This window comes from Pteropus alecto, unplaced genomic scaffold (assembly GCF_000325575.1).
Source record: "Pteropus alecto unplaced genomic scaffold, ASM32557v1 scaffold35, whole genome shotgun sequence".
Taxonomy (NCBI): Eukaryota; Metazoa; Chordata; class Mammalia; order Chiroptera; family Pteropodidae; genus Pteropus; species Pteropus alecto.
Window position 1 is genome coordinate 10,730,358 of NW_006437828.1, and position 15,926 is coordinate 10,746,283.

Consider the following 15,926-nt stretch of genomic DNA (forward strand, 5'->3'; position numbering starts at 1 on the left):
TTAACATGTAAGTCTAATAGTTAATCAAGTGAAAAGGGCAGGTGGCCCACTACACATGGACTCGGTATCTGGAGGAAATCACCTGATCCCTGGACTTCCTTGAATGCTCATGAAACATGAGTAATCAGAGGTCTTAATTGTACCCTCTTAAGCCCCTCATTTGCATACAAAATGTCATCAACAGGAGGAGATGCCAGTCCAGCGGATACCTCATCCCCGCATTCTCTTTCTGTGATGAAGGAAAATGAGACACTTCTTGACTCATGAATCGGGCCATGTTCAGACAGTGATGAAGTGGAAGCCGTGTTTCGCCCAAGTTACAGCTCCCCACAGTCATGGCCAAGGGGCCCCCGGTCAGAGATTCAGGAACGTGGTGCACCGTTCCCCGCTTCCCACACCACCTAAAAGTTGGTCCTGTTCTATCTGCACTGCAGGCACACCTGTGCAGTCTCGGGGCGCGACCCAGGCCGAGTTCTCACCGAGATGTTCAGTACGTCCGAGGCTGGACCGACCTGGGTCCCAGGTGAGCCTCAGCCTTCTCCCGGGGCTTTAGAAAGAAGGCAGGGAGCAGACAAGTGCCACAGTGGGGGCCAGCCAGCCCCCAGGACCACGCCCTAGGGACGCCTCCAGGACAGGGCGGGTCTTTCCCACCCAGGCCTGCAGCCGGATGGGAGCCAGAGCCGGACAGGCCCCGGGAGCCAAGAGGGCGTCAGGACAGCCGTTTGCTAGTCTCCGACTTTGCTTCACCCTTCAGGTTTGCAATTAACCTCCGGCTCAGCGGGCGTGGTCTCTGCTGAGAGACATCGGCATGAAGCATCCGGAGTGACGTCGCGCTGTCATCTCTGCAGTATTACAGGAATCACAGCCATCGTTCAGTCATGGCTGTGGAGCGGGAAGCTTTATAAAGCGAGCAAGCTCCTCCTCTGTCCATCTCAGTGTGCTGCCAGCCCGTCAGCCATGAGGATCTACCACCTGGCCTTGGCATTGCTGCTCTTGTTTTTGGTGCCTGTTCCAGGTAAGATGGGCTGGGAAAGGAGGGGGTTGAAAGGGTAGGGGGTATGCGGTGTGGAGTCAGCCCCCCTCCGTTCCTCGGGAACGTCTAGACCAGGAAGATGGATTGTACAGGAAATAGACACCCATCTCTTATTTTTTCCCGCCAAGGATCCAGGACCTGAGAGCAGGTGTCCTAGTCTTTTTTGATTCACTCTTAACAGACTAGGTGGGTCACACGAGCCACCTCTTCGCGGAGAGACTGTTATACGTGTTAATGAGACACGAAGGAAGTGATATAGAAAAATTTAATACCGACAGGAAAGGTCGACTTTATATGAGAACAGAAACACCCATTTCCGTTTTATTAGCTTAGTGGTTAGAAGTAGAGTCTTTGGGCCACTTGAGGGGCCCTGGGGACCACGGCTGCCCCGGCCCTTCCATGTGTCTGTCTGTTCACGAGGACACTCCTGGCAGCCACACGCTGTCGACTGGACGCCTGGTCCCACCTTCTACCTTACTCTTAGTTTTATTTTAAAAATGGGGCGGAGCGGGGTGGGTAAAGAAAAAAAAAGACAAGAAAGGCAGCAAGTCAGTCATCTGGGGAATTCCAAAGGCCTTGTACTCGCCCCCAAGCCTTCCTCCAACCTTACCCCGTGTTCCGTTTTCTCCTCGCAGGAAATGGGGGGATCATAAGCTCATTACAGAGGTCCTACTGCAAGATCAGGAGCGGCCGCTGCGCCGTGCTCAGCTGCCTCCCCAAGGAAGAGCAGATAGGCACCTGCTCCCTCCGCGGCCGGAAATGCTGCCGGAAAAAGAAATAAACAATCCACGAGCACGAGGAGAACGTTGTGAAGTGTGAAAACACCGCCTTGGAATGTATCAAAGCAATGTTACATTAAATATTTTTCCAAAAAAATTAGAAGTTTGTCTTTTAAATTGCGGTCGTTGCGGTAGTTATTGGCAAACAGGCAACTGAGAGAGAGTTAGTGACTCACCTTCACCTCAAGGAAAGGGTCGTCTCTAGAGGAATTCGGACGGGGACTTAAATCGAGTCTCGAGGGTTATTCCTCTCCTGTAAGTTTTATATCCACAGTGAAGTTGGACTTCTTTTTCTCCCCGAAATATTCTCTTTGCTTTCTTGTCACCCGTGACCTTGAGCTTGCCAGTCCCTCTATCCAGCATTACACCTCCCATCGAATCCACCTCTAAAATCAAACCTCACTGCGTCCCTCGGCTCATCCCAAGTCCCCTGAATACTTCATGCCTCAGAGAAATGAGGGCACCCAGCTCTTCCTCAAATACCCGCTTCGTTTTCCTCCCGCACATGCCTCTGCCAAGGCCGACCTCATGCCTGACAAATAATCTCCCTTCCAGCTTTGTCTCTAAACTTGAATCCAACTCAAATTCTGCCTCCGTGAAAACGCAGCTGATTTTCCCAACAAAGATGGTCTTTCCTCTGATTCACCACAGGTTGCTGTCTTGACTGCTCTGTCTATAAATCTTGCTTGATTTTTGCATTGTATACATCTGCGTATCTCCAATCCTCGTATTTGGCTGCACAATTTTTAAGGGCAAGGACCTTGTCAAAATCATTTCTGGCCTGCCCGGTAAAGTGCCTGGCATCGAAAAAGGATTACATGCCATGGGAAGCTCTCTCCTACCATACGCAACCAGAGAACCAGACAAAGGTATGAGATGTGTGTTTCATGAACAACAAGCAGTGCAAGAGTGTGATGGAGGCCTGTGAGGTCTCCAGCCTGCCACAGGAGGCAGATTCCAGGCTGAAGCACGGGGAGGAAGAGCCCAAACAGACCGGTAATCCTGGGTCCAAGAGCCTGAGGTCAGACGTCCAGCAGCATGGGACATCTCCGTATCAAGGGCAGAAACCAGAGCGGGGCATCTGGGTGGGGCCGGAGCTCCTGCATGCTCAGAGGGGCCTGTGGCTCTTGGCCTAAGTACCGATCTAAGCAGGCTGGGGGTAAAGCTTCACGCTGGGGGTAAAGCTTCACAAGGCCGGAGGAAAACAGAAACAGAAAGCAGGGGTCTGACGAGCAATTCCAGGAGCACGCACAAGGCTAGAAACACATGCCTTCCCACCAGGAGAGAGGAGACACCTCAAGGGAAAGTCCTCAGAAAGCGATGGCACTAGCCGTAGATTAAACTGGTCTGGGATTATTCTAACAAGTTTTAAAAAACATTCCTGAAAGAATCAAACCGATCTGCGAGCAGCTTAAACGTGAGCCAGAATGAAGTCTAGAACGTTTTTTTAAGGGAAACGACGAAGCTCATCCCCCAACAATATTAGCTTTATAATCAGCGGACTCCAGTGAGAACTACGAGGCTTGACAAAAAGCAGGAGAATATGGTCGACAACCAAGAGAAGAGTCGATCGGAACAAACAGACCCAGGGGCGACAAAGAGGACAGAGTAGCAGCCAGGGACCTGCGAGAGCTGTTATAAATCTTATGAATATGCCCAAGTTCGAGAAGAAAAACTCGTCGTGATGAGAAATGAAACCTATGCAGAGCCAAATGAAAGCTATGCGAACCAAATATCTGAATTTAAAAAAATGCGCTGGAGATGATGCATGGCATAGGCCATTACGGAAGAAAAAAACCAGTAAGCCTGAGCCCGTATTAATACAAACAGAGGAAGAAATGAAGCGAAAGGGGCGGAGGGGGAAGACGAATCAACAAGCTCAAGTTCTACCCCAAGAAACTGGAATCAGGGGAGGCAAACCCAAAGAAAAATGGAAGAAAAGAAAATGAACACAGTAGAAAATGAAAAAAAAAAAAAAAAAGGCTGATTATTTGAGAGGATTAATACAGTTGTAAGAGCTCTCACTAGGTTCATTAAAAGGGGCGGGGGGGTTGGAAATGACAAGAAGCCTGATTATTCACCTACCCTTCAGGCCAGCAGAAAAATGACAATCACTGTGCATCTTAAAGTGATGCAGACAAGGAGTCGCCACAAGGGGGCAGTAATGTGCACTCTTAGTCATGACCTCCTGCGAGATCAGGCCATGCTCTTTTTTTAAATTTAGGGTGTACTACCAGAAGCAACTAGAGATTCAGTGGAATCTCCCTCAAAATTCCAATGACCAATTGTATGTCTTCTTCGGCAAAATGTCTATTCGGGTCTTTTGCCCATTTATCAGGGTAATTTTTTGCTATCGAGTTGTATGAGTTCCTTATACATTTTGGATATCAACCCCTTATCAGACATACGGTTTGCAAATATTTTCTCCCATTCCACAGGCTGCCTGTTCATGTTATTGACTGTGTCCTTCGAGGTTCGTGGCCAACAATACACGAAAAGATGCTCGACATCACTGATCGCCAAGGAAATGCAAATCGAAACCACGCTATCACCTCACACCTGTTAGGATGGCTACTAACAAAAAGTAAAAGGTGATGTCAAGAGTGTGGGAAGAGGGAACGCTTGTGCATTTTTGGTGCGAATGTCAATCGGTACAGCCATTATGGAAAACAGTATGACGGTTCCTCAAAAAACTAAAAATAGAGCTATCCTAAGATCCAGCAATCCCACTTCTGAGCATTTTCCCAAAGGAAATGAAATCAGGGTCTCGAGGAGTTATCTGTGCTCACGTGCGCACTGCAACAGTATGCACGATAGCCATGGAGACAACTTACATGTTCACTGACAGATAAATGAATAAAGGAAATGTGGTGTGCACACACTCACGCACACATGTATATACGCACACACACATACATAAATGATGGAACATTATCCCGCCTTCGAAAAGGACATCCTGCCACGTGTGACATGATGAGCCCGGGGGACATTGTGCTACGTGAAATAAGCCAGACACAGAGAAGAAACAATAACCCTGTACGATGTCACTTCTATGTGGCATCGAGAAAAGTGGAATACGTGGAAGCGGAGTAGAACGTGGTTATCGGGGTCAGGAGGTGGAGGAAATGGCCGAACGTGTACAGCATGGTGACCAGATCGGACTACCGAATGTTGGCCTTTTGCTGAGAGAGCAGAATTCAGGCGCCCTCACCACACACACAGGCAAGACGGTAGCGGTGTGAGGATGCATCAGTTTGCTCAACTATAATCATTGCCTCACTGTGCATACCTTAAAGATATACAATTTTTATTAAAAAAAACCAAAATTTTAAGAAAGAATCGATCGTGAATTACGACATGGTGCTCGTAAATACAGACTTCCCAGCTTACTGGAAAATACGTCCTGAAACATTAGGTGTGCTTTTATGGTCGGGTTAATTTCGGCTTTATTTCCAACTTTCTCCAGTGAATGTGAATGAGAAACTCAGTCGGCTCTAACAAAGTGATTAGTCCTTTTCTTATGAAAAATATGAATTAAAATGAAAACGACAGCCTTAAAAAAAAAATCCAATGTCATTTTACACAGATACGGAAAAAACAGTCCTCAAAAGTGTGCTGAACTATGAAAGACCCTGAATAGCTAATGCAGTCTTGAGCAGGAACGAAGTGGGAGGCATCACGCTCCCTGTTTTCAAATTATATTGCAGAGCTATAGTAAACAAAACAGTAAGGTGCTGGCATGAAAACAGACACGCAGATCGATGGAACGGTACTGAGAGCCTAGAAAAAACCCACACATGTGTGGTCAACTGCGCTTCGACAGGGGAAAGGACGGTCTCTTCAACAAACGCCTTTGGAAAACTGGACAGGCACGTGCAAGAGAATTAAATCAGACCCTTATCTTACACCATGCACAAAAATCCACTCAAATGGATTAAAAACTTAAACATAAGAATGGAAGCTATTAAACTCCTAGAAGAAAACACAGGAGAAAAGCTCCTTGATGCTGGTCTTGGCGATGATTTGGGGTGTCGGGGTGGGGGCAGGGGGCAGGATTTGACACCAAAAGCACAAGCAACAAAAGCAAAGATAAACAGTGGGTCTGCGTCGGACCGAGAAGTGTCCGCACAGCAGAGAAAACAGTGAACAAACTGAGCAGACCATGTTCTCTTAATGGTCTGACCGTCTCCCGGACCTGCAGAGGATGCTCCTAGCACAAGAGGCTGGCATCTGACACGGTGCTGGTCTAGCTTTAGGGCTGTAGGAAGGTAGAGACGTTCTCAGAACACCTGGCGTCTGTGTGGATGTTGTTAGGGGCACGGTCTTGGAAGAGGCTAATTTTGTTCCAAGTCTCATCTCTACCCCTTAGGGGCTTATGGCTTTAGACATGTCCTCTAATCTTTCTAGGCCCCAGGATCATCCTGTATAAAACCAGGTGATACCTACCTCACTGGTTTGCTTATGAGAATTAGATGAGATATCATATAAAAGTGGCCACAAGCAGGGCTGGCTACTGACTGAGCCTCACAAAATTAAAATGTGAGGCTCCTTGTTTAAAGAGCAGGGGAAGAAAGTGTTCTTAAGAGGCAATAAGATACAAAGTGTTTTTCTGTCAAACTATTTTATTATTTATAAAATGTAATAGAGATCATAGTTATGTGGGAATAACATAAGCGTACAAATCACGAAAAAAATTGTTGGTGTCATCATTTTAATAGAATAAATGACAATACTTTATTAATGGGCTAATTTGATTGATTATAAAATTTTTCTACCCACTTTTCTGTAAATTTGTTTATTCAGGCATCAATAATTTATACTTCGAGCAGCTTTCTCGATTTATTTTTTTCAATGTGAGAAGAATCGGCCGATGCCACTGTTACCGAAGCAATTAAGAGTGTTTTATAAGCGGTGACAACATTGGAATGAATTATTTTGAAACTATAAATGTTGGTCCATCTAGACTTTGAATTTAATTGGACGTGTAAACTTGCGCAGTGGAATTTGGACGTTCATGCTGACCTTTCCCGTAACTGTGGAGGCCCACAGCGAGCGATCTGAATTCGGTTCAGGACTCTTGTTGCCACGTTCTGTTGCTGTGTCTTCAGCAACAATGACAGCGTAATTTTCCAAGTGTCTTCGCCGTGAACCAGCAATTCATCTGACACTTCGTATGAAAATAGTGCTCTTCGTTATTTTTACAAATGATGTCTATCTACTTCTAAGCCCGTGAAACGTCCTCGAGGAATTCTAAACTCTTGGGAGAAGTCTAAGGATTCTCCGAAATGTCCCGTCGCACAGCCTGATTTTGCGATAACGATTCATCTGACACTTTGTATGAAAACAGTGCTCTTCGTTATTTTTACAAATGATGTCTACCTCTAAGCCCGTGAAACGTCCTCGAGGAATTCTAAGCTCTTGGGAGAAGTGTAAGGATTCTCTGAAATGTCCCGTCGCACAGCCTGATTTTGCGATAACTTACTGACAGTGTTCTGCCTGGGTGCACTCGGTGGTGCGCACGGTGGCGTGCACGGTGGCTGGCCCTGGCCCCAGGCTGGGAGGGCGCATCTACGCAGTTGCCCCAGAGGTGGCTCCGAGGATGAGGGGCTCAGGGGTCCTGGTGCTGCCCCCGCGTGGAGACCCTGCCTCTCCCAGCGCCCAGGTCACCTGCTGCCGTCACCGTCGGCGTGGCGCACCGGGTCCTGCCTGCGCCTGCGTTTCCCGGGCCAGCATTTCATCCTCCCATCTTTCTCTGAGGAAGAGAAACAAAGCACTTATCTGTCTCACCAATGGCCACAGGGCATGATAGCAAGTTTTAGGAGATTTCCACATCAATGTCACCATCTATGGTGACCCAGGGAGGGACAGAACCATTGTCTTTTATAATCAGATGGACCTATTTCCTGGTTTGGCCTGAGACTGTCCCCAGATGCTCAGGAAACACAAAGTTGGCAAATTGTAAGCTCCACAGAGCAGGCACGCCCATCCACACCCCACCTGAGCTGAGCAAGACGGGAAGAAGCGTCTGGTCCCAAAGGCAGGGCACATGGTCTCTCAGGGTTTTCTACTTCCTAGTTTGCATAAAAGCGACTGGGTGCGCTTCACGACCTGAAGGCTGTCCTCATGACACACAGGGAAGATGTCCCAGGTAATTACTCTGTAATTAGCAGAGCTTCCGCAAGGCCGAATTCTGCGGGAACCTGCCGCCTTTATAAGGCGCGAAGCTCCGCTTCCCCTCCAGTAGCCTCTCAAGAGTTCGGCGCACCAGCCATCAGCATGAGGATCCGTCATCTCCTGCTCACATTCCTCTTCGTGTTCCTGCTGCCTGGGCCAGGTGAGCGGGGCCGGGCTGGGGGCCGGGGGCTGGGGGCCGGGGGCTAAGAGAGACGAAAGGACACAGGGCACTCTCCCTCCCCGCCCTGCTCCCCCCCACCTCTCTCCCTCCCTTCCTCCCTCTGCCTCCTTTCTTCTCTCTCTCTCTCTCTCTCTCTCTCTCTCCCTCTCTCTCGTATGAATTGCTGATGAAACCGAGCGCCCAGCCTTCGCTCTGGAGCCTTACTGTGCAACCCACGCCTGTTCTCGGCCAACCTGGAGGTGCCCGCAGGCTTGTAAATGGCATCACCTTACCCATCTCCATGCTCAGACTGCTGCCTAACGAGGGAGCCTCTGTCTAGCGACTTTTCTTATCTAATAAAAGCAAGAAATTTGATTTTTTCTTCCCCAAGAACAGAAGTGCAGAGTGTCAGTTAATCAATCTTTATACTTAAAGGGTGGAGTCTCTGGGTAACCTAGAGAATCACACAAAAGAGAAGGCTCGTCCTGGACTCAGAGAACCCCTGTGTGGGGGACACGTTTGTGCTTTGTGTTCTCAGCTCAAGGTCCCTGAGCTCAAGACAGCGCTACTCTTGGTTCACAGCTGGGGGGAAAGGAGGGCCGTCCGTCCAGAGCAGTTTTTAAAACTGGATGCCTGCATCTTATTTTATTCTAAGATCACTGATTAGAGATTAGAAATTGTGTCGAAAAGCTCTTATTTTATCAATTTTGTTTATGGCTATAGGTCAACACTTAACAGGAGCGGGGAGGAAGGGGGGTGAGGGGTAACCGAGCCGGAAGGCGTATGTGACAGGAAGCCGTGAAGGGACGGGTGGAGGAGGCGTGAGATCCAGACCTGATGATTCTCAGGTATTAGAAACGATGTCACTAAAGCGTTTTCTTAAACTATCTTCATTTTCGACTCTAAGTTACTTAGACTTTCGTCCTCGTTGAACGATTCCGACACTTTAAGCTGCCTCTCAGCTCAACTATTTAATTGACTAAATGATTTGGAAAACACAACAATACACATAGGCACCTGCTGGCTGTTTCTGACTCTGAAGCCGCGGCCTGTGTGAAAACCGACTTAACGCAGCTTCACGCTGGTTTTCGGCCTCGATGGAGCTGAGTCGAGCCCAGCGTCACGCAGTGTCACGCAGTGTCACGCAGCCACGCCTCAGGGCCTTTGACGCGTCGGTTTTAGAAAAGTAAGGATCCTCCAGAAGCTCAGCAGCCTCCTCTCGTATTGTCACAAAGGCGTGACTGCAGCATGGGAGGATTGCTCAAGGGGACACGGACGTGGCGCTTTGATTTCTGACACTGTTTTTGCCTTTGTAACCTTCTTTTTAGGTTTTGCTAAGCCGAAGGATATTGTTGGCTGCCTTAAGCATGGAGGCACGTGTTTGCCATTCCGTTGCAACCGAAATATGAAACCGATCGGCAGCTGCGGCGTGCCCGGAACAAAATGCTGCAAAAAGAAGTAACTGGAAAGCCAAGAACCTTGCCGTGGCAGACGTGGAGTCAGAAACCGCATCCGAAAAAATGAAAAGAAAAAGAAACCGCATCCTGCGTAAAGACGTACAAAATCGAAATCAAACGAAATCACAAAGATATACAAAATGTAAATCAAATTAAACCGCTTTGCTTATAGGCAGTCTCGTCTTCTGGAACTGTGGTGATGGTGCAGAGTTCGATCACACAGGCCAATCTTCAAAATCCTAGCGGTGGCCCTTTTAAGCTCCCCGCCCCGACCTGGTAGCCACGGGGACACTGTGGCGGAGCCCCCTGGCTTTTCTGGTTTATGTTCCCTTGGAGTCACCTGACCTTCCCCAGGGCCTCCCGCGCTTTCCTAAAAGGCTGCCGGCCCTGCGGGCCCTCGCCCACCTGCCTGTGTCATCCCTCCGACATGTCCCCAGGCCCGGCCTCTTGGTTTGTGCTTCTCACCCAACCGTCCACGTGGGGAAACCCCTAGTTCCCTCTTGGGCTGTGAGTCCTCTGTGGGCGCGGGCTCTGCCTTATTCACAAGCTGGTCTTTGAGGGGAAACGTCACCTCATAAATTATCATCCATCGAGTGACCACGCCGAGCTGAACAAAGTGTTCCTCTCCGTGTGGACATAATGCGGGGCAGTTCGACGGTGTGTGAAGGGAGGACCACATGGGTGGAGGGGACGGCTGGAGGGGCCTTAGGGGGCTTGGCAGTTAATCAGAAGTGTCAGGGTGGACCCTGTATAAGCCGGTCTCCGTTTCTTTACAAAACGCTTTATTCAGCGTCCATGTGATTCGCCTCAGGGTCAATGCACTTGAGCTCTGAAATAATTCCCGAGGTTTGCAGACCCTCCAGACTGAAGAGAGAAATCAGACCTTGTTAGAATAAATATATATATTGTCACCCAGAGACGTACCCGTGATGCATATCGCTCCTCTTCACTCCACCCTCCAACGTACCTTACGCCGCTTTCTCTATTTTCCATTATTTAGTGTCTTCATGGTCTGATCTGGAAATTTTCCATTGACCTGTGTTCTAATCCTCCATCCTCTCTGGCTACGGCCATAGCCAGTCTGCTTTCAAACCCATCTGTTGTGATTTTTATCTCAGACGATGCATTTTAAATTCCAGTTACCTTCTGATTTTTTAATTCTTCGAGCAGACCCACACAAAAATGAATTTGCAGCTATTCCGCGGATACCCCAGGCCCCTGAGGATTACAGGCTCTGCCACCACGACACCCACACCTCAGTGAATCTAAGATAGAGATGCTTTAAAAATAATTTCAAGTGAAGCACCTCACAGAGAAAGATAATGGCAAACCATGGAAAATATCTAACTATAGGGCAATTTGGGGAGTGGCGACGCATTAAGGAAACTTAACACTTCTTTAAAATAATGTTAAATATTGTTTTTGTCATTTTTGCTCTCACAGATGGACGACTTAGAATAAATATGTATTTGTTGATTAATATTAAATCGCTAAGGTCGACAGACTCAGTAACTAAAAGTACAGGACACCCGATTAAATGTGAATTTCCAATAAATGATCACTGATCTTTTGGCATAATATATTCCATACAATATTTGAACATACTCTTCTAAAAGGTTGCTCATGATTGATCTGAAATTTAAAGTTAACCAGGTGTCTTGCATAAATCACTGAAATGGTTCTCCGTAAACACAAGGTTTTAACCGAGGGATTCACTTAGCACACACCTGAGTCTTATTTTACCAGGTGTGGTAAGCAAAACAAAGTTCTCCCAATGATGTCCCTGCCCTAATCCCTGGAACCTGTGACTGTTATCTGACGTGGGAAATGTTGGTGCCCCACCCCCAAAATTCCTCCACTGGAAACCCAAGCCAAGGCCATGGTGTTAGTAGGCGGCGCCTTTGGGAGGGGCTTAGGCCACGAGGGTGGAGCCTCATGAACGGATTAGAGCGCTGATTAAAGGGACCCCTTCTGCGTGGGGGTCCCCACCAAGCAGACGGTCCATGAGGCAGCGCGACTCCCGCCAGACGCCAAATCTGCCAGCACTTAGATCTTGGAGCTCCAAACCGCCACAACTATGAGAAGTAAGTGTCCGTTGTTTATAAGCCACCCAGTCTGCGGTGCTTTTGCAGCCCGAATGGACTGACACACACAACAGATGAGGATTAAAAAATCAGAAAGAATTCAGGTTGCTAACCTGCTGACCTTAAATAGGGAGATGATCCTGGATTCTCAGGATGGAGCCAGTGACGTCACAAGGAACCTGGAAAGCAGAAGACGGAGGCATTTTGGCCCGTGTCAGAATGAGAGGGTGTGTGACACAGACTCAAGGAATGAGCCCCTGCTGGCTCGAAGGTGGGGGTGGGGGCCAAGGAATGGGGGGAGCTTCTGTCGCTTGAAAGGAGAAGAGACAGATTCCCCTCAGAGGCTCCAGAAGGAGCGCGGTTCTGCTGACACCTTGATTTCAGCCTAGCGAAACAGTTTGGGCTTTGGATCCCCAGAACTGGAAGGAATGCGTGTGTAATACTGTTTTAAGCAGCTAAGATTGAGGCAACTCGTTACGGCATCAATAGGAAACTAATTGTTAGTGTTTTAAAAGCAGGATTTGAGCATAAAATTAGCAGCACAAAAGGTCAAGCCTGCACTGTTTAAATGAGGAAAACGAGATGAAAATTGTCAACATCTGATTCAACTTTATACAGCTCTTTTCCTAGAAATGACCATGGCCCGTAGGCCAGCTTTCCCTCCATTAGTGAAGGCCCTGGGCTCGCCCTCACGAGAAGGACCCATTTATTTCAGATTTGGATTTACCGTAAAAAGGTCCAGCCCGGGGCAGAGGTGAGGGGAGGCATGCTATGTTCTGTGACTTCATGTCTCCAAGAAGATCCCTACCCAAAAAACATGTCCTCAGTAGAATTGATTGGAAATAAATCTATAATGAAGGTTTAGTCTTATGTTCAAGGTTTAATTCTCTATTAATCCATCACATACACACACACCCTTAAAGGACCAGCCTAAGAAAAATAGAACGAGTTGCAGCCCCCCGCAAACACTGAGCCGCCTTCAGAGCCTTCAGTGTCACCAGAGCTCTGGACATGAACGATCGTGTCCACGAATAACTTGAGGTCACAAAGGTGTATCCCTAGCATCCTCATCTGCACAGAGTATCAGAGATTCCTTCACCCAACAGTCCATTTCTCTGAAGATGAGACATGAGATACCATTCTAACTCATGATCTCTGTAATATTTAGCCAGTGATGAATTTAATAGTCTGCTCACATGGATTTTAATATTGCATGAAAATTTGAGTGTCATGGGGTCATTTACCTGTTGAAGGTAACCCACTTTTTCTCCCTTCTCTCGGCACCAAAAATTAACCTGTTCCGTGCAAACACCAAGAGTACCTATGGGAATTCTGGGTCTGACCAACTCATGATTCATGTCCAGGTGTGGCTGTGCCCCAGGCACGTGAATTGAAAACTGTTTTGGTCTCACTCGGTCTCCTATTTCTTGGTGGGAGGGCAGGAAATGGGGACTAGAAAAGTACCACCATGGTAACAGATTAAACCCAGGCCACACGTCCTAGGATTGCTACCCAGTGGACACGGATCCAGCCTGGCCTCACCCCATCCGTATCCGCTGCCAGAAGGACTCCATCTGTGGATACGCTTTCTACGTCCCACCTTGAAGCAGGAAAGCAATTTCCGAAGCACACTTCTCCCAGCTTCGTTAGCACGCAGATGAGTAAATATTTATAAAACAATTACTACACTTTCTCCACATCTGTTCTTCCCGCCTAGTCTCGAATAAATACTCAACTAACCAGATGATTTGGGGAAAATAAAAGCGAACCAACGGACTCCTCTTCACGTTCCCCGATTCGAGACGTGCTGACCTGAGCTGGGCGAATACCGACTTTCAGGAGCCTCTGGCTCGTTTTCTTGTGGTGGAGACGGAGTCACGTGAAATCCTTGACAAGTTTCTATGTGACCCATCTCGTGGCCTGAGTCACGTTGCCACAAACCAGAACGTTTCGCAATCTGATTCTTCAAGAACGAGTGTCCGTAGAGGCACGCAGTTCCAGCCCCCTTGTCAGAGAGTCCTCCTCAAGAAATCACAGTCCTGGGTCCAAATCGCCATGATCCCTAGCTCCGTCCTTGGGAAAGAAATCTCCCGGGGGATTTACGCAAAGGGATGATGATGCATTTTGTGTCTTTCTGAAATGGCCCTCCTGCTGTCCCTTTGTCACAGGTCTCTTCAGGAGAATTCTGGTCCTTTATCTGGTGTTGGGATCAGGGCACTTGCTCTCTGTTCAGATGCCCTAATGGGAAAGCGATGGCAGGGGTCTCCGATCACCCGAAAATGCTGCGGAAGAGAAATGGGAATAGAGAAAGCCAACCACGGACACCAGTGGGGAGAGAGAAACTTTCCCCCTAAGATATATCCATAAAGCGTAAACCCAATTCAATCACTTTGTGCAGAATCCGAATGTCTGACCCCTTATGACTCTGGTGACTGTGGCGTTTCAGAGACGTGCACTCAGAGTCGCTCGCTGACTTACTCAGAGAGCTTAGGTTAAGATTGGACTCAAGTTATTTCCTCACCTGTAACGTGGGCAAAATAATTGCTCTATAAAGGGCCAAAAGGAAAATAGTGCTGATTTTTTAGCAATTTCGGTCATTCCTGGATAATAGGTGAAGGATTCCCTTTTACCGAGAAAATTGCTCTATTGTTGAAGCAAATACGATGGACATTCTGGTTTTGAAAGACAAGGCTCTCGGAGATATATATAATCTAGAAATAAAGGAAAGTAAGTGATAACAGGTCTAAGTTTTTAAAAATAGAAGTTTAGTTTTTCATCGGGAGGTTGTATGCACACGACCAGGCAGGGACTCAGACCCATGAGGGGCCCGGGAGAGAAAGAGCATGTTTCTCTACCTTCCAGCTTGATGTATTATTATAATGTAATACCTCTTATATCGTACATCCATTTTATTCTTCATTTTTAGCTTATTTTATTATCACTTAACTATTATCTGATTTTAACTGTAATTTGGTTTACTGTTTACTTGACTTTTATCATCTTCTTCACTGGACTTCAATTTTTAATTTCCATCTAAACCTTTATGTTTACCCTATAAAACTGGTCATTTTTTATTGTCATAACATTCCTAGGTGTCTTGTCATGATGTCAGCTTCTCTGACATGAATCATGAACGAGTGAGCTCGGCCTCAGCCTAAGGCCAACCTTTCCATGGGGTTCTCAATCCTTTCTCTTGTCGACTCATGGATGAGACTCTTGCCTGCTCATAACAAAAACCAAAAACAAGCAAACACCTCTTCCTTGACACTATATCATCGATCAGCTATTGCTTCTTGTCTTCGTTCCATTTTTCAGCAAAACCTTTTGGAAGGACTGTCTACACATTCCCACTTCCCATCATCCACCCCTCGGGGACTCATTCCCACCTCTCCACCAAAATGACTCCTGTCCCTAAAGGATCATGTGCACCCTGCATGACCTCACTCAGCCCTCCCAATACCCATTGTTGATCTGGCCCCTAATTATGTGGCAATGGGCAGCTGCTCTCAGGTGTCCCTGCCCAAATGGTCAGGCAGCAGACAGTCTGTGAGGGGCAAGGGAACCAATTGCAAGGTAGGTTTTCAGGAGGGAGCCATCTGTGGAGGAAGAGGTGGGCATATAGGCATAATACTTACGCAGTCAATAAAAAGGATCGCTTTCAGTATACAAGCATAGGAGATAGTGGACAAAATCTTTCGGTCTATACTTTTTCTATTATTATTATTATTAATCATTATCATTATCATTATTATTAATATACTGTCGTTGAGGTGTAGGAAATGAAATCCTCAAAGCTACTATGTAGAATGAAGTGCGACTTATTTAAACAGATTACTACACTTATTCTATTTTTAGGTTAATATCGCTAAACTAAAATAAATCTCTACTTAGTGAAAAATTCAAATGCTGATCAAAGGACTCAAAAGCTTCCCTTTAATGTAAACTTATCAAGCTATGGTTGAAAAAGTGAAATTGAATGGGGACTTGTGTGTACTTATCTATGATTCTAGGTTCTCTTTTAGGCCTGTCTTTCTTCCATGCCAAAAATAGCCTAAGTTTTACTACCGGCTTCTAATTCCATGGGCTCAAAAAAGCAAAATCTCATCAAATTCAAGTTTTAAATTTCAATGTTTTTTCTAAGACATTCTGGCCCTTGACGTAAGAAACTAACATCTCGTGATTTCTGGGACCCAGAAGGTACCGAGAAAGCCCTTCTGACAGTTTGGGGGACCCTGTAGC

General features: G+C 47.0%; 1 protein-coding gene across 1 annotated transcript; it reads left to right on the forward strand.

The window, feature by feature from the left end:
- The first annotated feature begins 957 nt into the window (after positions 1–957).
- On the forward strand, positions 958–1,814 carry LOC102878155 (beta-defensin 103A-like). Its single transcript, XM_006914966.1, has 2 exons — positions 958–1,015; positions 1,669–1,814. The coding sequence occupies exons 1-2, from the start codon at positions 958–960 to the stop codon at positions 1,812–1,814; spliced, it is 204 nt and encodes a 67-aa protein (XP_006915028.1).
- The last annotated feature ends 14,112 nt before the right edge of the window (positions 1,815–15,926 follow it).

What these genes read in the sequence shown, in the direction of transcription:
- LOC102878155 (XM_006914966.1), top strand. Translation starts at nt 958, where the DNA reads ATGAGGATCTACCACCTGGCCTTGGCATTGCTGCTCTTGTTTTTGGTG. An exon ending in GTTTTTGGTGCCTGTTCCAG is followed by an intron (nt 1,016 to 1,668) that starts GTAAGATGGGCT and finishes TTCTCCTCGCAG; the next exon opens with GAAATGGGGGGATCATAAGC.